This window comes from Siphateles boraxobius, unplaced genomic scaffold, assembly GCF_051911475.1.
Source record: "Siphateles boraxobius isolate OS27281-9 unplaced genomic scaffold, OSU_SipBor_1 2, whole genome shotgun sequence".
NCBI classification, from domain to species: domain Eukaryota; kingdom Metazoa; phylum Chordata; class Actinopteri; order Cypriniformes; family Leuciscidae; genus Siphateles; species Siphateles boraxobius.
The window spans coordinates 17,281,476-17,303,585 of record NW_027508810.1 but is presented as its reverse complement, the minus strand read 5'-3'; the positions used below and the strand labels follow the sequence as shown (position 1 = coordinate 17,303,585).

General features: G+C 38.3%; 1 protein-coding gene across 1 annotated transcript; it reads left to right on the top strand.

Annotated features, from left to right (window-relative positions):
- The first annotated feature begins 6,356 nt into the window (after positions 1–6,356).
- On the top strand, positions 6,357–20,483 carry LOC143744220 (uncharacterized). The gene is made up of 3 exons (XM_077235605.1): positions 6,357–6,559; positions 17,434–17,632; positions 17,721–20,483. Exons 1-3 carry the CDS (start codon positions 6,536–6,538, stop codon positions 17,843–17,845), a joined length of 348 nt encoding a protein of 115 aa, XP_077091720.1. The 5' UTR covers positions 6,357–6,535; the 3' UTR covers positions 17,846–20,483.
- The last annotated feature ends 1,627 nt before the right edge of the window (positions 20,484–22,110 follow it).

The following is a 22,110-nucleotide window of genomic DNA, read 5'->3' as shown; positions in this document are numbered from 1 at the left end:
CATAGTTCTGGACTAAGAAAATCTCAGAGTGTCAAAAACATTCAGAAGAAGCCTTCATGTTTTTCTAAAAATGTTATATAATATCACATATCTACAGCTGTTCAAACAGACAAGGGGACGCTGGACGTGTGGACCTTTTACAAGCAAGATTCTCTGTGAAACGTCTAAGAATAAGACAATTAGGTTTGGTTAAAATCAAATAAATAATATCTTGGAAAGCACTGAAATTAAAATTCTGGGCAATACCAATAATTATTTTTATGTTACCGTGATAATAACAGATAAATGGCCGATATTAAAATTCACATTATTGTGCATAAATGAATTCAATATTATTATTATTTTTTTAATGCTACAAAGCAATTGACACATCACAACATGAGAATGCACAGTATGAAAAATGGATATTCGTTTTGAGGTTTGCTAAAAATGACATCCAACAGTGTATGTATATATATACAGGTCCTTCTCCAAAAATTAGCATATTGTGATAAAGTTCATTATTTTCCATAATGTAATGATAAAAATTAAACTTTCATATATTTTAGATTCATTACACACCAACTGAAATATTTCAGGTCTTTTATTGTTTTAATACTGATGATTTTGGCATACAGCTCATGAAAACCCAAAATTCCTATCTCAAAAAATTAGCATATCATGAAAAGGGTCTCTAAACGAGCTATTAACCTAATCATCTGAATCAACTAATTAACTCTAAACACCTGCAAAAGATTCCTGAGGCTTTTAAAAACTCCCAGCCTGTTTCATTACTCAAAACCGCAATCATGGGTAAGACTGCCGACCTGACTGCTGTCCAGAAGGCCATCATTGACACCCTCAAGCAAGAGGGTAAGACACAGAAAGAAATTTCTGAACAAATAGGCTGTTCCCAGAGTGCTGTATCAAGGCACCTCAGTGGGAAGTCTGTGGGAAGGAAAAAGTGTGGCAAAAAACGCTGCACAACGAGAAGAGGTGACCGGACCCTGAGGAAGATTGTGGAGAAGGACCGATTCCAGACCTTGGGGGACCTGCGGAAGCAGTGGACTGAGTCTGGAGTAGAAACATCCAGATCCACCGTGCACAGGCGTGTACAGGAAATGGGCTACAGGTGCCGCATTCCCCAGGTCAAGCCACTTTTGAACCAGAAACAGCGGCAGAAGCGCCTGACCTGGACTGTTGCTCAGTGGTCCAAAGTACTTTTTTCGGATGAAAGCAAATTTTGCATGTCATGCGGAAATCAAGGTGCCAGAGTCTGGAGGAAGACTGGGTAGAAGGAAATGCCAAAATGCCTGAAGTCCAGTGTCAAGTACCCACAGTCAGTGATGGTCTGGGGTGCCATGTCAGCTGCTGGTGTTGGTCCACTGTGTTTTATCAAGGGCAGGGTCAATGCAGCTAGCTATCAGGAGATTTTGGAGCACTTCATGCTTCCATCTGCTGAAAAGCTTTACAGAGATGATTTCATTTTTCAGCACGACCTGGCACCTGCTCACAGTGCCAAAACCACTGGTAAATGGTTTACTGACCATGGTATTACTGTGCTCAATTGGCCTGCCAACTCTCCTGACCTGAACCCCATAGAGAATCTGTGGGATATTGTGAAGAGAAAGTTGAGAGACGCAAGACCCAACACTCTGGATGAGCTTAAGGCCGCTATCGAAGCATCCTGGGCCTCCATAACACCTCAGCAGTGCCACAGGCTGATTGCCTCCATGCCACGCCGCATTGAAGCAGTCATTTCTGCAAAAGGATCCCCGACCAAGTATTGAGTGCATAACTGAACATAATTATTTGAAGGTTGACTTTTTTTGTTATTAAAAACACTTATTTTATTGGTCGGATGAAATATGGTAATTTTTTGAGATAGGAATTTTGGGTTTTCATGAGCTGTATGCCAAAATCATCAGTATTAAAACAAAAAAAGACCTGAAATATTTCAGTTGGTGTGCAATGAATCTAAAATATATGAAAGTTTATTTTTTATCATTACATTATGGAAAATAATGAACTTTATCACAATATGCTAATTTTTTGAGAAGGACCTGTATATATTTTACTTTATTTATTAAAAAACATGGTCACCTTATAGTTAAAATGGGAAAAATAAGCATGCGAAATTAAATATTGATAATTTTATTTTTAAATCTGACATCGGCCAATAAATGAAATGCTACCAATTGTTGTTAGGGTTACGTCACACAATAAACTCCGACAGGGTAGTCTGGGCCCTGACATTAGGTGTTAAGTTTTTTTTTATCATCCTGAAACGGTTTATTTTGCATCAGTGACTGACTTTTCATTATCCCATGGCTACTTATCAAACAAATGAATACATCCACGTAGAATACTCAGTGAGAAGACTGACCTTCACAGAGTAGTAGGCTGGTTGCCAGAAAAAAAAAAACTGTCAAGTATACAGCTTAGCTTCTTTCTACTAAATTTGATCTGTTAAAATAGAGAAAGTCTCCATTCTATTGTTATCAGATAATCTTGACTAAATGCTGGTACAATACATACCAAAACAGAGTTCCATGGTAATTTAGACCATTTCTCTATGGAGCTTTAGCTTTATTTAAGACCTCATGTCTGCAGTGAACCACCAGTTCTACACTTCCTACTCCTCTGTTCCCTGAGTGGTGATAAACACTCAACATATGGGAAATTACTGTTGGGTAATAAAAGGTTGTTGGCTTTTGCTGACATGTAATAAATTAGGCGGTTTGCAAAGGAGAGCTACAACAGGGGCTCCTAAGAAACACCTATGTTGTACTTTTGTACATGTACACAGGATGTCTTATTTTATTTTATTTTTAAATGTTACATTAACTCTGTTATATATCTTGTAGTTGGTGGTAACACAGTGGGGTATGTGCACACAAATTACACACATAAAACTCCTGAAGCCTGGAAAATATTTTAATAGTTTCCGTCCCCCCGCCATAACAGCCGAGCGCCCAACGTGCCACACTGGTGAACTCCGTGAGTATTACTGACGCAATTAAATGTGAAACGCTGGGAGGAACAGGAGGGAAAAGATGCCCAAAATGGCAGTAAACAAGGGAAATGACACTTGACAAGTTGTAATTTATCGACGTTGTTTGAAAAGAAAAAGACTCACTGTTTTACAGAGAGAAAAGAGAGGCATGGGGAAGCAGGCGTTAAAGAAACCATTCATAGAACGCAAATGCATCAAAAGAAACCCAGAGCGGAGAGAAAAGAGGGCGAGAGCAAAGAGAAAGGGAGAGATAGATAAAGAGACAAGGGGAGAGAGAGAACAGCAAGACTTCAAAGTCCATATGCAATAAGCAGTGCACACAGAAAGCAGTGCACATGATGGGACGGAGAGCAAGAAGATCCCCCTGGAAGCTTGTGGGGGCCTCTCCTCATATCATCTCATCTCAGAATGCCAGATTTCAATCAGAAGCCTGCTGAACAGCGACCATTACACAGAATGTGGAAGAAAGATCGCAGGCACTCATAAATAAACGTACTAACACCAACCGGCCCCAAAAATAAAAATGAGCCCCAAACTGTGCTTTAAAACAGTTGTATTTGAAAAAGGCGACAAGTAAAAACTGCTAGTTGCAAACATAAACATGCTTTTTTAAATATATAAAAAGCTTTATCTTGCATCAATGGAACAGTAGTAGAAGAAAATGTAATTGCTTGTCATGTTCTGTGATAACAGTACAAACAACTTGAGCAAATCTAGATAATAAGTCCAATTAGGTATTATCTTGGCTGGGAATGAGAGGAGCTTCTTTGATAATTGTGTTATCGTTCCATTTCTACAGATATGTCCATTACACCTCTGTATCTTGGTGCTATTAAAAATGGCAGATTGATAGTCATTCAGCCAGTAAAATAACTCGGAATAGAATTTAAATTGTTCCAACAAAATGCACTGTCACCAATTTGAGGTAAAAGAAAATAAATAAATAAATATGAATAATAACAAGTGCACCACTTCAATTTGTGCCTGGCAGATGGGTAATGGAATGATTATGGGTATTGTGTGATAAACTGGACACGTGTGTGTGTGTGTGTGTGTGTGTGTGTGTGTGTGTGTGTGTGTGTGTGTGTGTGTGTGTGTGTGTGTGTGTGTGTGTGTGTGTGTGTGTGTTCCGTCCATTATCAAGCAGTGATATTGTTACACAAAAAGAATGCACTTTTTTGGACTATTTACCACAGAAGTGGCAAACTGTATGATTTTTTTTTCTCCAAAATAAGAGCGAAATGATAGGTAACAAATGGATAGTAAGAGGCTATGGTTTTGAAATGAGTCTGGAAGGCTCACAAAAGGCTATAACTTGTAATCACTGAGCAGCTAGTGTTAGATCTGCAAGAGTAAATGCCTTGCCTTCCTTCTTGGCATTTGACACAGAACAACTGTGAAAAAGATGTATGATTGTGATTGAAGTTTTGTGATTAAAATGATCTAAAATAAATGAATATTATATATATATATATATATATATATATATATATATATATATATATATATATATATATATATAATATTCATTTATTTTAGTCAGGTAAAAAAAGACTAAAGACATGCTAGTTGGAGGCATGACACTCTCAGCGTAAATGAGGAAAGCGAACATGCTACTTTAGAGGTGGGGAATAAATATTCCAATTCCAGCCCAAAGTGTCTTTATTTTGACTCATATGTGAGATATGCCGTTGCCATAGTGACATGGTGCAGGCTGCAGCCCTCTCCCCAGCTGTTTGGAGGTTTTGTCTGTGTGTGTGTGTGTGTGTGTGTGTGTGTGTGTGTGTGTGTGTGTGTGTGTGTGTGTGTGTGTGTGTGTGTGTGTGTGTGTGTGTGTGTGTGTGTGTGTGTGTGTTTGTGCAAGCCCAAGCGCGCACATTGAAGCCCCGCTCTCGTGCTGTGTTCCCCATTCAGCCGCCAGAATAGAGTCTCAACTAATCCGTGAAAGTTGCGGTGCTCTGAACCGCCAGCCAAGCCTTTTCCCACTGAATTGAGGGCCGGGGGTCTGCACTGGGCTTTACACTTGATTGGTCTTCGCCGTGGCAAGACTCCCCTCCCTGCTGGGTGTGGGCCCGTCCCCCTCGCTGTGCTGCTCGGGTCTAAGCTAATCGGCTTCTCCCCGCCGTAATTACCCACACCCGGCTTGGGCATGCTCAGCCACCAGTAGTCTCTAGGTCTCGTTCTTCACCCCAGTCCCTCGCCAGTACTGGCCCCTAGGACCACAGGCTGGCGTCGGTGCCAGTGCCGGCTCAAGCTTGTGGCACCGGGTGCTGGGCAAGGGGACGGAGAGACACGCACAATTCCAGGATGATGGGTTTATTTAGTATGGTTAGTCAGGTAATAGTTTGCCTTACAACTACGAAAGTGACTGGGTCAGCATATACCCTATAGAAACCGACTGAAGGTATCGATTTCATAGCGCTGATCAGTTCGGATGAGAATTACAGGGTGACTCTAGCATCCATGCATGTCATATGCAGATGTTGATCATTACTGGTATCACACTTTTGGCAGAGCAGTAGTAAAAACTGAAAACACTGTGACTGAGAATATTCTTTGTGCCCCAAATTAACAGCAAGATCAAACAGCTCCTCTGAGAAAGTCTTCATTTCAATTCAGCTGGAAAATAAGTGAGCCATATCAATATTGAGGTGGCCCTCTTAAGATGTACTGTCACATTTCCAGAGCTCTTTAAAGGCAAAGAAGACGACAGTTCACACAGATTACAGAGCAGTGCAGAGGATCTAGAGCTTTCTGTGGGGAGCGGGGGACACCAGAAAACATGGAGCATTTATTGGACCCCCATTTACTGCCAACATCTTATTATGGAGATTTTTTTGTCCCTCCAAATCAGTCACTCTCACAAATCCTAAGACCCTTACTCAGAGAGCAGATCAAAAGATAACGGAAAATTTCAAAATACGGAAGGGAAAAAAGAAAGAAGAAAGGACAACAGAGAAAAGAGGAGAGCCAGAAGGGGGCATACTGCTCTCTCTTTACATACTCCAATAAGGCGTTTTAAGCATGCCATGTCTCCTTCCTTCTATCGTTTCACACTACCAAAACATTTTCTCAAAAAAAAAAAAAAAATCAAAAGAAGACATTGTTATTTTTAGTAGTATTTTTTTGGGGGGAGGCAAATTTAATTCTTAACTGCACATCATAAACAAACCTATAAAGAATCAGCAGTTAATGGTCCATTCATTGGAGAGGCAAAATGAAAGGTCTGAAATCTGGCTTCTAGGAAGTAGAGACCCCCTTGAAGGTGGAATGAAAAGTGTAAGTTTAGCCTCTCAGCTGTGTCTCAATCCATAATCCTGCCCCAAAACCCCAGCCGAGAGCAGCCTGACACTCCCATGGCGCTCCTGACCAGTGAAGGCCTGGTCTGTGCAGATTTATGGAGTTCAGCTCCGTGCCTTACTCTCCTAGTTGGGCTGAGACTTTGAGCCAGACTGCTAGAAGTTGCACAAGATTAAGAAGAAAATAGATTCTGTTCCCGCATGCTCCAAGCTACGCATCATAAACCATCAATCATACTGGATGTGTATAAAGCAAATGGATAAGGTGAGTGTTAATGTAAATGTCAAAGTGTAGTACGCTATTTTATAAGAGGGTTATTGGCACATCTATCTTTTATAGATCTAGTTATGTGGTGATTGATTTATCAGGTCAGTTGAATGGGTGTGTGAGGGTATCCAACGCCTTAATTGTGAGTTGACGTGGACTGGCGCTCTGATGAGGCCGATGATGCATTTGCTGAAAAACGACCTTTGCTAATTGAATACAGTGAAGTTCAAATGAACAAATACATCCGAGTTAAAAACAAAGCCTTTTATCAACAATATTCACAGCTCAGCTTTAAAGAAGTGTTTCTTGAGGGGGATTACATTACACACCCTATTCCAGAGTAATCATAAATTGCAGATGATGGATTTTCATGTTGCTGTGTTGGCACAAAATAGATATGGTCATATGGATCGTGTGTTTTCCTGTGAAAATATACTTGGGAAACTTCAGCACTGACCAGGCCAGTCAAGAAAACTAATTAAAAATGTATTGATTCTGCTAAAATATTGCTGAGATGTGGAAATGTTAAAAAGGCTATATGATTTGGGATTTCTATTATTAATTAAAGACATTATACATCTTCAAAGGATTTTAAAGCCTTTAATTGCAAAAAAGTATCAAATTAAGTTAAATCACTATTTCAGAGTATTTTAAACTATGTGGGTGCTCCTTAGCTGTTTGCCAGCCTATCTTCAGATGAGATCAAATAAAGTACCTGATTGAAAGGCCATACACAAAGAAAGATTATATAAATATTTGATTAATACAAAATCTACTGCAGTCTCACTTGCTAGTTATTTACTTTACTATTTTTTGTCCAACCTAGATTTTCTTTTCTGGCTGACTTTGTCAATTCAGGATAAAGTCACCTCTGGACAACAAGCTCAGTGTGAGAGCGAGCGCAAGAGTGAGTGAGTGTGTGTGTGTGTGTGTGTGTGTGTGTGTGTCTACATGGTTGGTGGGGGAGCAGGTGTGAGATTGGCTCTTCAATGAGCCTCATCTTGTCCCATGTTGGGCGCTTTGGTGCATTTGTGTGTGTGTGTGTGTGTGTGTGTGTGTGTGTGTGTGTGTGTGTGTGTGTGTGTGTGTGTGTGTGTGTGTGTGTGTGTGTGTGTGTGTGTGTGTGTGTGTGTGTGTGTGTGCGCAAACGAAAGAAAAGAAGGGAGGCATGTGGCGTAGCTATTACTCAATGGTGTCTGGAACGTTCTAAGAGGAAAAATCATGGGCAGTACCTCAAAATGTGCATTTTCTGTCAGCGCTGGACAAAAAGAGAGCGTGTGACATGGGCGTTTGGTGTGGCATCATAAATGTTGTATAAAACGAGGGTTTAGGTGTCATACAATGAGAACGGAGGCGCATTCAGAGGGAGCCAGACAAAATGGCTGCCTCTTTGTGCGGTAGTGAGCGAAAGCTGTAAGTGATATGATATTTGTAGTAACACAGCGCAAATCGCATTTCCCATCGCATGAGTAATCGCACACGGATATGAATAGATTGTGTTTTTCTACATAATGACATGAAGATCTATCATTTCTTTCTTGATTTATCCACAGCCAGGATGTTATTTCCCGCAGACACACACCCACATACCCCACCCACATTTTGGGTACCTTGTTTTGAGTGGGAAAAAATTGTGATGTAACACTCCTCTGTATTATCTTGCCCCATTTTGAAACAAACTTTGGCTCTCTCGTTAGATAATACAGCATCTTAACGCAACTCCATTTTATGTTTACGCAACTATTTCCTTTTCTGCTCACCCGCTTCCTAGGCGATCCATATGAATTTTGTTTCTCCACCTTTGTGGGGTAAAATCATACTGTACACCAAAAGGAGATGAAAATATGAGTGTTGATTTCAACCATAAACATACGCCGTTGCATCACTTAGAAAATAGTGCATATATGGAGTATGTCTTTAAGGCTACAGGGACATTGTAGAATAATCAATCTCTTACACTAAAAAAGTAACTTTCATTAAGACGTATTTGTTTGTAAAATATGACAGCCTCATTTTGGAGTTTCTTTGAGTCTTTGTTCTTTAAAGCTTTTTTAAAAAGAGAAGAAAAAAGCCTCTTTATCCCATCCCCTCCCTCTCTTTTTCTCTCTGTATGTAAGGTTAACTTTGAGACCATGTGAGAGGTTTTTTTTTTGTAATTTGGAATGAGAAGAAAGAGAAAGGTAACTTTCTCTCCTCCACTTTCCAAATCTCCGAGGTCTGGAGAGTTTGACTGGAGAAATGGGAACGGCGGCACAGTACGAACTCACTGTTTGCTTTTGGACTTTTTTATGAGCGGACAGAAAAGGGACCCATTCCAAACACTACAAACAGCATGTGGACTTAATATTGAAGTGTAGTACTCACATTCTTTCATTCTATTCCATTCGATATATACTGCAAAAAAAAACAAAAAAAACATTTCATTCAGCATATACAGACACACAGATGGACCCAGTAAGAAATTTCTTTGGATCTACATTAAAACACAAAAATATACCCTCAAATGCCAAAAATAGTCAAATAGATTTTTAGAAACTATTTTTAAAGGAGAACGCTGCTGATTTCATAAAGGATCACAAGCTCCCAGCATGCATTGCGGCAGGAATTAATTAAGTGGTTATTCTTATGGATTGTTTGCTGACTTTCTGCAGTTGTTTTTGTCACCGCTGTTGTTTATTTTGTTGGGCGGCTATATTCAGAGCGCCTTTTTTACTTACTGTTTGTCGATTTTGTTGTTCTTGGAGTTTGTCTTAAGTGTTGAGGTCTACGTGCGTCTATAGAAAACTACTGCATATAATTGTTTATGATTTGCAAGATGTTCTCTTCATCGGGATATAGCTACCATGATAAAATAAAAGTATTGCATCTTATTTTGACCTGTCAGGAATTTATGGACTGAATGAGACATTTAAAGAATTGATAATCCAAATCAAATTGAGGAAAAAAGCGGCATTACTCGAGTATCTCAAATGCATCATATTGTTTTATATTTAAAAATTGTCTCAACAACTTACCCTAAATCTAAATACTTTTTTGCTAGCTTAAGTTTAATAATAATAATTAATATACAAACACGGAGACAAAACATGTACACTTTTTCTACTTTGAGCAGATGACAGTTTAGCATATCGCTTAATAGTGCAAATGTACTGGTGTGCTATAATGATGAAAATGAACAGATGACTGTAAATATCAATTAAAAGAGATGGAGTTTGAGTGGCACTCGAGTGTAAAATGAGCTGATGACAGAGTCTGATGTCCCCAACACTGAGGAACATGTGAAAAACAGATGGTGTGCTTTCATTCAGCATTCTCCTAGTGTTTCCTTTCTCACACAGAGGAACCATCTGAATAAGAGAGCAGTTTTGATCAGGCCTGCGCCTCTGTCGATTCCCTCCTATCATTAAGTATGATTAGTTTATGACTCAGTATAAACCATTCATGACCACTCTCCTTGAAGAAGTAAAAAGCCGCACTGGAAATGAAAGAAACTTTTCCCAATTAGATTCTGTCACGAAATACCTAATGAACCAGCTTTTGATGCAACAAGCAAACTTTACCAACTAGATAAACAATACAAGAAATGTGACAATATCCACGGAAACAGATGGAGAAATCAAAAACGCAAAATAAAAAAGCTGAGAATGCATCAATGGTGGGTTTTTTTCTTTTTCTTTTTCTTTTCAACAAAAAGGCTAATAAACACTCATTGTTTAAATCAAAACTCTTTTATGCATCTATAGTTTCAAGTGGCTGTAATACAAACAACAAACTTAACTCTAATTAAAAACAAGAAAACTTGTGACGCATGCGATGTAAAACTTTTTTTTTTAATATTAGAATTACCCTACATTCAAATACTGAGCAATATAAAACAATCTAAAAAAAAAAATTAAGTAAATGAATTTGTGTTGATTCTAACCCAGTGTCACAGTCTCCCTGAAGAACTTCATTAGGATTTATTTGAATAATTTAGGAAAAAGAGTATGTTTTGCGGTTTACAACATTTTGCTGTATCTAATTAAACCATCTATTTTTACAAAAAACTTTCCCTGTTTCCCTTCCCTGTTTTTATATTATAATGCAATTTAATACGTTTTGCAATTTTATTAGTATGCAGTGGTATTTTCAAACATAATTGTCTTTGCAATCTTCCAAATACTTGACAACATTCAACGTTTTACAAATGATATATTTTACGTTACGTGAAATACTGGTGTATTAGACAATAAGAAAAATAGGACAGCATTACTATAACAGCATGCAAATTACTCCGTGTTGAAAATGAACAATAACCGAAAAAGATCGGATAAACCTTGCTTTACATCATGATAGAGATGAACAAATTAAAAGGATTATTAGATTGTTATTTTAAAAACATTTTTATGAGCTCATGGGCAGGTTTAACATTTACATCAATGCAATGAGCACACAGTGATTTAACGAATGACATTTACAAAATAAATTAATTCGCTCTCTTTGAATGCGTTTTTTTCCTTTCTTTTGTGTAATTTACAGACGAAATAAATAAATGTTATGATGTGTCCATAATTGTTTTCATTTATCTACACTGGCTTTGTGTATCTTATAAATTAATGTCTGGTGCGTTTCATAATACCATATACTCTATAATATAATGAAACCTGGTATATTATGGTTTGTATTTTTTCTATTTAGCAAGAAAACAAATGTTTACATTTTTTCATCTTAAAAACAAACACTAATATAATTTAGACTTTCAACATGAATATATATTCATTTAGGCATTCAACATGAATATATATTAATTTAGGCATTCAACATGAACATATATATATGTTAACTGACTGTTTACACATAAGTTCCATACAATTCTCAAACACTGTTCATTAAAAATGAGAGTGCCATTTCAAGGAATAACTTAAACGGCTTAAAGATAACAAAAGTGCTCAATTACTTACACTGTAATACATATCATTCAATGCTATTGTGATATTATTGTCTTTTTTTGTTCAAATAATACCAAAGAAAAACAGATATCAATAAAAAAAACATGACTAGAGATTAAATGTCTTGCCGTTCAATCAAAACAGTAATATTTGTATGTTTTAGATTACTGAAAAACAAAACAAAAATATTACTGTATTTCTTTTAAAATGATAATAAACTAATTCAAACAGAAAGTGGAAGATAAAAAAATATGTAAAAAATGTGTACATCCTTAGACTTCCCTCTACAGAAATGGACAGCACATACTTAAAACTAAATTAAAGACAAATTATATAAAACACACACACACACACACACACACACACACACACACACACACACACACACACACACACACACACAAAAAAAAACCAACAAGTAAATAGTCAACCACTGCACAAGAATATATCTGATAATAACAGTAGTGTCTATATTTATTTTATTTTTTTCCGTGTCTCTCTTAAAGTCAAAGGCAAAATGTGTTGGCAGGACCACAGCCTATTCAGCCATCTTAACTCTTATTACCATATTTCCTCACAGCAGATGCTATGATTTGCCTGTAAGATTTGTCAAAAACACATCTCCCATGGTTCACTGTTGTCAAGCACTTTGTGTTTAGCAGGTGACAAGTCTGAGTGTAAACTGGCTGAGTGGAATATGTTAAAGCCCCCTTGCAGGAAGAGGCATGTGGACCACTGACATGCAGGTTTAAGGCTGTCCACTAATGAGACGTGCTTTCAGAGAGCAGGTTTAAGCAACGTGTAAAACAGTCAAGGACAATAGGGAATGAGGACAAGCGCTGACGTCAGAGGAAAAGTAATGGGCAATGTAAAAGTAGGTGGGATATTCGGGAAAACTACATTTAAGGGCAACAAAAGTGGGTTATATTATTTCTACGTTTTTTCTACGGCTCCTAAATTTGTTCACATCCCCCGAGTAAGGCCTGTGATCTGCCTTTGCAGAAAAGCAGGTCACATTATACAACCAGGAAGTGGCCTGCCAACGTCCTGCAGCTTGTTTATGGAGACATCTTGTTACCAGGGTGATGGGGTCCTGTCTGGTAGCGTCTTCATTAGTGGTCACACATGGTGGGCACAGGCATTCTGTTCATTCACCTCATGCGTGGCCAGGACCCCTAAAGCCATCCGTTCACCTAACACCTCCAGCCTGCCTGAAGCTGACGGCCTCCCACCAAAACCACTACACTCGTCTGCGGACACAGCTTTAATTGGGAACGACACGGACAAACTCAAAACCGCCTGGAATAAAATGCGGGCAAACTCACAGGATTTACTTACAGGAAAGGAGATTCCTATCTAAAGTCTAAACATTCCTGAAGAAACTCTTTAATTTTCCACAAACTACAGCAAAGCAGGAAACGGTCACTTTTTCAAAAACCGGGCGTTCTGACCTGTCAGACGGCATCACAAACACCTTTGCGATTACAAATTGCATGAGCTTTGGCATGAATCTCTGCAAATGCATAAAAGCGTTGAATTTGTCAGTACAAAAAAAAAAAACACAGAGAACTGGGAAAGACTGACCGCAGTCCAGTTTGTTAAATGGCAGAATGCGGAATGATCACATTTTTCAACATGCTGAGACCGGCCATTCTGATTACCTTTTAATCTGAGGGCTGAATTCCAAATGTGCCCAAGTTTCCTCCGGGGGGAGCAGCAGGAGGCGCTGTAAAGTAGTTAGCCTTTTGATAATGAAGTGCCAGCAAAAACAAACATGGCTGATGATGAGGGGGGAAGGGTTAGCACTACCTTACAGTGGCTCGGCACGTTAATGCAAGATTAACATTGAATGAGCATTGGGAGCCGCAACCACTGATATCAAATAGATATGGCCCCTACCCACTAGACCCGACAACAAAGAAGAGTCAGCTATGACCTCTGCTCACGCCGCAAAGTCATGCGCACAGCTTCATTTCGCACAATGCTGGGGGAAGCCGCCATTACCGTGTAGTGTGAAGCACAATGCAAAGTGCCACATCAAGGTGTTTACGGTAGAGGTGTGAAAGCACATCCATAATAAAAAGGATGTTTTGGGTTATTATCACCTTCCTTCATTGCGAACATGGTGGCCTAAATACACGATTCACCGCGGAGAGAGTTTGGTAATGTTACTGTTACTGCCGAATTCTTTTTTGCTTTGTATTTACGTAGTCCACATTTGTTTTGATCCCCCCCCAAAAAAAACAAAACAACAACTGTTCTGTGGGTCTCTTGAGCACAATGATGCATGTTGTTTTAGGTCACTCCTATCTCACTTTTATTCCATTATTTGTGTGGGAGACTTTTGATATTTGTTGTCTTGGGGTTTATAAAGAAAGAAGTTAGATTTTAATGGTTTGCTTGTTTGTTGTATAATAAACTTTGGGGCAGGACTTTACGTAACGAGCACAGTGACTTTAACATTATCTAGATGACTGACATTGCCAACTATCTTCCTTATAACAACATTCAAATCGTAAAAGTGAAGATGCCTTGCTGTTAAAAACTTTAATGCCAGAGTAAAGAATCAGAATAAATTATTGTGAAGCTGTGCAAATAGGACAGATTTCCTTTACTAGATTTTACAAATTCTTTATATCAGATAGTTTTTTTAATTTTTTTATGATGATCAAGATATATATAAAGCATGGAATTGTGCTCCATGTGTACATGTAATGAAGAATGGCTAGTTTAACTTTTGCGTTTCATTAGTTTTACTCACTACATCTCACCAATGCTTAGCTGTAATTTATGCGGTTAAAATAAGAAGCAAGTATGCAATTCATCTCGTGCTTTTCCCTGCCGAAATTAATACGAATATTATCGATGCACTGAAAACATGCACGCAATTAGTAATATCTGAGAGTTGCCACCTAAAATGAAGAGCCAAACCGCATCATAATTAAATACAAAATTATGCATGAAAAATAATTATGCAAAAATACATTAAGTGCATGTGTTTGCCAAACCAATTTACCTGTTGGCTGCTTTAAACAATGAACGAATGTAAATTATACAGCTTTAAGCATTTGTCATGTCATGTAAAATATGTTTTACAGAAGAATTTTGAGGGTTAGACAAGCCAAACTAACCACTTCAACATGATATTATAGCCAGAATTTAATAATCTAGTAACCAGTGAAAGGCTGTTTAGCTTCACTGAAATGTAACGGTACAGTGAGTCGGCCCATGTTCCTGTTCTATTGAGGTTAAACATTTAATCATTGCTGTTTCTCCTCAATGGACTCTTTTGACTGTGATGATGCGTGTAAACGGTCATGAACATCGGAAATCCTGCAAGGTTTTTTTTATATTTTCATAAAATAAATGTATGTACATTAATAATACTATACTTTGTATTATATTACCTTTGCATCTAATTACAAAAAAATAGTTAACGCTGCTGTGGGGTTTTTCTACGGCGTCTATGGGAGTGACGGTAAAATTGACATCTTTCTCTCTTTCTGACTGCCGTTATCAAACTCTTGATATTTTCCTATTTTTGAAAGTTGTGAAAACACTATTGTGGAGTTTTTCTTTTGCTATTTGAGCAAACGGGAGCACATTTAATGTATTCTCTCGTTCACCTCTATAAAGGTTTACCCAACAATGACGACTTCCGCTTCTGAGGAACCCGGAAATGTGAAAAGAGTTAATGATAATTTCTCGATGTGAGGTTAATTAACTGGACTGAAAGCTAAATATAGATATCACCATGATATAGATATCACCATGATTTAGATACCATCTTCAGAGGCTAAAGCAGCCCTTTTGCATGGAGCTAAGGACCCTAATGAATTATTAATTTTTTATCCACGAGAGGTCCGGGCCTACAAAATCGAATCTTTCTCTTGGACTACATTCTTCCTGCCTGCCCTGCTAAGACAAGCAGTATTTCTGACTTGAGCAGAGAGCGAAAAACTAAATTGAAATGACTGCTGGGCCTGATAGACTGAGGGGGGGAAAGGTACTGCCAAACCAAAATTGCCAAAGAAGCCTCTCCTTTCCATTCAGCACTGGAGTACTCTGTAAAGACATCTGCTGATGACACACTTTGGGGAAGCCTGCTCAAGCAGAGACTGGTGGAGAAACGCTATAACGAGATTTAACCACATGACTGCTTGCCGAAGAGCCTGAAGCAGGCTCCCACACAACCCGCTGCCATGCAGGGTGCCAGAGAGCCCAACAACCACCACAAACATGTCCTAACACTATCCAACATGACACGGCCTGGTCGGACAGGGTGGCAGAAACCTTTATTGAATTAATTCCAGCTGACATGTTAGGCTATTTCTATTCCCTCTTAACAGGCAAACGCTATCCTACCTTTTCTTGTTCAATAAAAAGGGACAGATCATTCTATCTATATTTTCTACAGCTTTAGGCCAAAAGGACAGGACACAAATAAAATGTTCCTAAAGGTCAGTGGAGGTAGTACAGTTGACCAGACAGGAACACAGACAGGTATTTGGATTAGCTTAATGGATCCCAACAGACAAATGCTGTATGATGAAGTGATTGCAGAATAAGATTCACAATAGAGAAATCTAATCATGCAACAATAGCATATTATAAAATAAGCATACAAATCTGAAAATGAAGTAAACGTGATGACCTAATTCAAATGTTGCCCCAAAAATAATAGTTACTTCTCCCTGAATCTCAATTCATTTCTCACTTTAAATTCTCACAGTATCATCAAACATGTTTATAATGACATCTGAGTCTTACATTGAGAGCCACAGGCTTCATTACTCGGACCAGACTAACAAAATCAGCTAAAAGTTTCTGCTAAAAATACATACACACATACATTCAACCACTACCCGTCTCTCAAAATTCAACCTCAACAAACAAACCCAATGTCAGAAAACCTGAATGCGCACAATGATTGTGAAGCGTTTCTGCAATAAAAAAAGAAAAGACATAAAAAAAGATTGAAAAGCCTTTTTGCCATTTACAGAAAGTGTGATTTCTCAGAACACCCATATATTAAGCACAAACAAATAAAAATAATGATAATAAAATAATAATAACAAAAATGTTAGCTTTAGTTTGCAAGAATCAATCACATTAGGGTTACTAATTGTTATAACCTTTTTATTTCAGATATTTTACACCGAACTTTTTAAACGGAAAGGCTGTACTACACAAGTAGCTGAATGAAAGCAACTGTATATCATGGAAAACCGAAGGGTTGGATAGAAATCAGAATGACAAAGGATCTTGGGAAAACCACACTTGATGTCTGACAACAATAAAGCAGAAGTAGGCAGTGCTGCAGACATTGTCAAAGTATTTACATCACCATGAGTGAACGCTGACTTACGGCACCTTTGATTCAGAGAACATCACTACAGAATAAGGCTGAAGTGATGGATAACTGCATAACAGGTTTATGGTTTCCCTGACAGGCACACTGAGGTTCCAGTGAAGGATGGATAAAAGGTGTGAGAAAGTGTGTTTAATTGTTTACTATTGAACATCCTTCTCTCACTGTCTGCCTTAATTAATTGCAAAATCAAGTGAAAAAAGCAGAGTTGCTCCAGCAACAGTGGGGTTAAAATCTTCTTTCGGTGCATTTTCCAGATCAAGTGAACAATACTTTGGCTTTGAAATTTGAAAACCCCTCTGTCTTGGTAATGACTGAACTGGATAATTAACTATCATGGCAAATCAGCGAGCAGTCAATCAAAGCCGCAGTTTTTTCTTTCTTTTAACCGAGGTCAGGGGGCAAGTACAAAGGCACTGTGAACATTTCGTGTGCTCCTGAGGAGCGTTATCAGTTGAAAATTCATGTTACCTTCAGACAGTGTTTGGTAAATGTGGCCCATGTGTGATTCTCTTAAACTTGCCCTCTCCTGCTGACCTCTCACCTCTGCTCTCTGTCTCTCTGCACTCCAGGTCGGAGTCGCCACGCAAACACAGATGAGGCGCATCACCTTTCGCCAGCACGGCACAGGTAAGCCTGGCCCCGACCGAGCTGGTGGACCAGGGGTCAGGCTTGTGGCCCAGCATGCAACTGGTCTCGGTCACATCAGGTCCTTACACCCCAGAGATGAGCCTGCAGACGGACGTCGTCTGAGACCTTTGATGTGTGGCGGTGAGAGGTTCTGTTACTGTGTCTTTAATTAGGTCCAGCAGCTGCCCTTCCTGGTCCCAATCTCCACTATCTGCCTAATCTCTTACAGGTGGCCACGCCAAACACAGCGAAATCAGCCACCGCACTCAGGTGAGCGACGTCCAGGGAGGAGCCGTCGCGTCACGCTTCCCTCTGTTTGGCACAAACAAGTCTGATGCACAGAGGCTGAGCTAACACAGCCCAGTTGCAGTGAGACATGCATAAGATTCACAGTTCCATCATTACGGCCAGCATGTTCCCAGCTTACAGCCAACCGGGTGTGAAATTATGCTAATATATGCTTCCCCGTCTATCATCTTTTGGCAAATTTGATGGCCTAATTTATTAAACATTATCCTTTAAAGATATTATAGGGGGTTTGAGTATAGTAAAAAGTTGGGGAGAACTTTCACAATGCCGTGCTTCTCTGCATTTTGTCTGTTTCAGGTTCAGTTTAAGTTAAGCTCAATTGACAACATTTGTGTTATACAGTTGGTTATTAAAAAAAAAACTAATTACAGTGAACAGTGAAGCACTTACAGTACAATTGAACTGAATGGGGCCAATTCGTAAACGTTACAATACTCACTGCTTGAACAGTTTAACCACAAGTCAGCATGATTTTAATGTAAAAAAATTAGCTTAGTAACATTTTCTGTTAAGTTATATCCAATTTTACAACTTTGCCATGACAAAATAATGATAAAACCATGAATTTTTGATCACCCAAAAATTTTTTTATAACACTTTACAATAAGGTTTCATTAGTTAACATTAGTTAATGTGTTAACTAACATGAACAAAACTCCATGAGCAATACATTTGTTACTGTATTTGCTAGGCTAATCTTTGTTAACGTTAGTTAAAGGAATAGTTCAATTTAAAATGAAAATTCTGTCATTTACTCACCCTCAAGTTGTTTCAAACCTGTAGGCATTTTTTTTCCTTTTGCGGAACACAAAAGAAGATATTTTGAAGAATGTTGGTAACCAAACAGTTGATGTACCCATGGACTTCCATAGTATTTTTTTTCCTAGTATGGAATTCAATGGGGTCCATCAACTGTTTAGTTACCAACATTCTTCAAAATATCGTCTTTTGTGTTCAGCAGAAGAAAAAAAATGCCTACAGGTTTGAAACAACTTGACGGTAAGTAAATGATGACAGAATTTTCATTTTGAAGCGAACTACTTCTTTGATAAAACTACAGCTCTTCATTGTTTGTTCATGTTACTCCACGGTGCATTAACTAATGTTAACAAATACAACTTGATCCTAATAATGTATCAGTAAATGTTGAAATTTATAACATTAACAAAGATTAATAAATGCTGTAGAAGGGCAGTTCATTATTAGTTCATGTTAACTAATGTAGCTAACTAATGTTAACTAATAAAAACATTATTGTAAACTGTTACCATAATAGCTTTACAACACAACTAATAAACACGTTTTAACTGAAGAAGTAATGTATGTGCTTTTATAAAGTTTCTGCTTTTAAATGCTCCAATAATTGGCCCCATTCACTTCCATTGTAAGTGCCATTGTCACCTCCATTTAAAAAAAAAAAAAAAGGACATGTCCAAATACTTTTTTTGTGGTAATCATCATCATTATGCAACAAATGCTCTCAATTGAGATTCTTATTCCAAATTCATCTAATATTCACCTGCTTTTGTCACTCCCAAGTTAGTGGATTGCTGCATTGAACTTGACTAAAGATGAAATATGCGAGGCTGGTTAGGCATACTAATACCCTGGATTCATTAAATTAATAGGGGTCTTATTACCCTTGCCATGGGTTCACAGTTGCACTTTGAGTTTGCCGGGGCTAGAGGGTGCACAGCACTTTGAAAGCCCTTACCGGCATATCGAGCGCATTTTAATACAGTCCTTTTGAGGCTCCTGGTAGGATGCAGAGTAACTCCTCGCCTTTAAGTTCCCGCACCTCTCCATGTGATCTCGTCAGATAGCCACGGCTGTGTCAGATCAGGCCCAGCCTGCAAATACACTAGGGGGATGGGGAGGGCCATGCAAGGCAAATTAGACCAGCGGTGTTCGTTTCTAAGGAGAGGCCATTCTTTCCCGAAGACGTGAGTCCTTGAGAAGCAAGCGCTCAGGAGTGCTTTGATGTGGGAAGGTGCCCAGTTTAAGGCTCTGAAACAGGAGGCTTTGGGAGAGATTCAGTAGGATTCCCCTTGGTGATCAGCAGGGGAGGCTGCCCTCTCGTTGGTCAACTACGCATACTGTACAGATTTAATTACACCGAGAATGAAGTGCGTGGTCCAAAGAAATCCTTGATGCTGTCCGTTATGACTGTCATACCATATTCAAAACCATCAAGCTACAATAGGAGCTGAGCATCGTGATCACAGCCTGCAAAATCAAAGAGGCTTCAGAAAACAACAACAAAAGGAAATGCTCTGAATGTTCTGGAAAACAATATTGTTTTCCACTGCAGTTGTGCCTTTGCTAATCTTTCAATTTTTTTTGAATGCACAGAATGGGCGCAAGGACAGATTGCAAAGGATTTCAATGACAGAACAACACATATTCTACAGCTTGTTTCTGTCTATGAGCTTCAAAAATATGTTTAATTAACAGACACAAAATATAGGGATGCCTCATATCCATGGCAACATCCCTTTTCCCAACAATAATACAATATCCTTTTTAACAAGATGAGAAAATGTAACAGACACCAGAAAGACGTTAAGTTAAATAGTACAGAGCAACTGATTCATAGAAATGGGGATCTTTTAGCCCATACAATGGCTGGATTCACCAACATAATTCAGTTAAGGCAAATTAAATAAAACAACTAGTTCTACTATACTTGTTTCATGGTTTATGCTGTCACTGAATCATTTATTCAGGTAATTTTGATGCTGAAGTGTTCTCTCTTGAAGCAGTGCTGTTTGCAGCTGCACAGAGATTGTGGCTTGGTTAGAAACCCCGCACACATCCCACCCCGACCCCAGAGTTTTAAAAAGGGCCTTTTTCCTTTGGTCTTTGCACAGTGGTGTGGCAACTATGGATCACAGGTGGGAGTCTGCCTCTACCAAGTAAGCTTCCTCACTAAGGAACGGATTTGGCGCTGTTATTTTTCTATTAGGGCGGAATAATGCTAAACCTATAGAGGCCATGTTTCTGTTGCTATGGTAGCCTATATTCCTACAGGGTTGCGAACCTGAGTGACTGCAGTGCAAAGTCAAACACCACAGACCATGTGAGGACCAGAAATGTGGACATAAAACAGCTCTGAAATTACCGAACCTCTTTAAGACTGACTGACAAGTTTATTGAGATCTCTTTTTTTCCAATTCATTATGTTAGTCGGAAATTCAAAAATCATTTGTCACATCTCCAAGTCCACGTCTCCACGCCCATCTGTTGGTTTATACACCAGTTGGATTTGAAATTTCTTTCCCTTTAGCCAAAATGTTAACAGTCTTTTTTGAGAGGAAAAAAAACACGCTTATTTACAGATGAGGTTCGTTCTGCCCTGATAAGAGGAAAAGCCACGCTATGGCCAAGTAGCCTACATCCACAATTTAAACACAAATAGCTACATTGCGAGACATGTCCGGTGACTTACCTTGATTGTTTTGATGGAGACAGGAAATAAGCTCGTGAACATCCAATCTTGGCTGCATTACCTCACAACAACAGGAAATGGCCGAAAATGTTTTCAAAAAATAATTAATAGAAAAATATTTAAACGTCAACATAGTATTTAGTGCTCATCTTATTTATTTTTTATTTGATTATTTATTTTTATTTGATTTAGAAATAAAAACACGTTTGTTTAACTCAGTTTTGTTTTTACGCTAAGTGTCTGTTATATAATATTTAATTATAAAACATATCTGGAAAATAATAGGCCTATCAAGTAGCCTTCAAACGATGGACTTTGACACTAGTAGGACGTGGGCACGTACATTTACTTTGGTAATTTAACTTACTTAAAAATAATTATCCTGCATGCAGAATAATTAGTATTGTGCCACCCTCTGTCATTTCATATTAAATATTTTAAATAAAAATAGTTGTTTTGCAGTGTTAGGTAGCCATGGTAGGCCTTTTTCTATTTCGATTTAATTTATTAACAAATGAGAATATGTTATGTATTAATTTAAACAAGATCGCCTGCTGATTCAGATAATGTTCAGTCGTTTAACATCCATTAAGATGATCACAAATCAAATTATAAACTCAAGGAAATTAAATTCCTTACTTCAACATTTGTTTTCTTTCTTAAATCCTTTTTTTGTTTTCACTCAGACTTAAAACTTCTACTGTCACTTCGAGATTGTGATGCTCATGCGTGATAGTGATTTACCATAATTTCTTGATGATGTCACATTGCACCTCTCTCCCCACTATTATCATCATCATACCTTTGAGTTTAGTCTTGGATTTCCTTAAAAAAACATTATTATTATTTTTTTTATTTTATT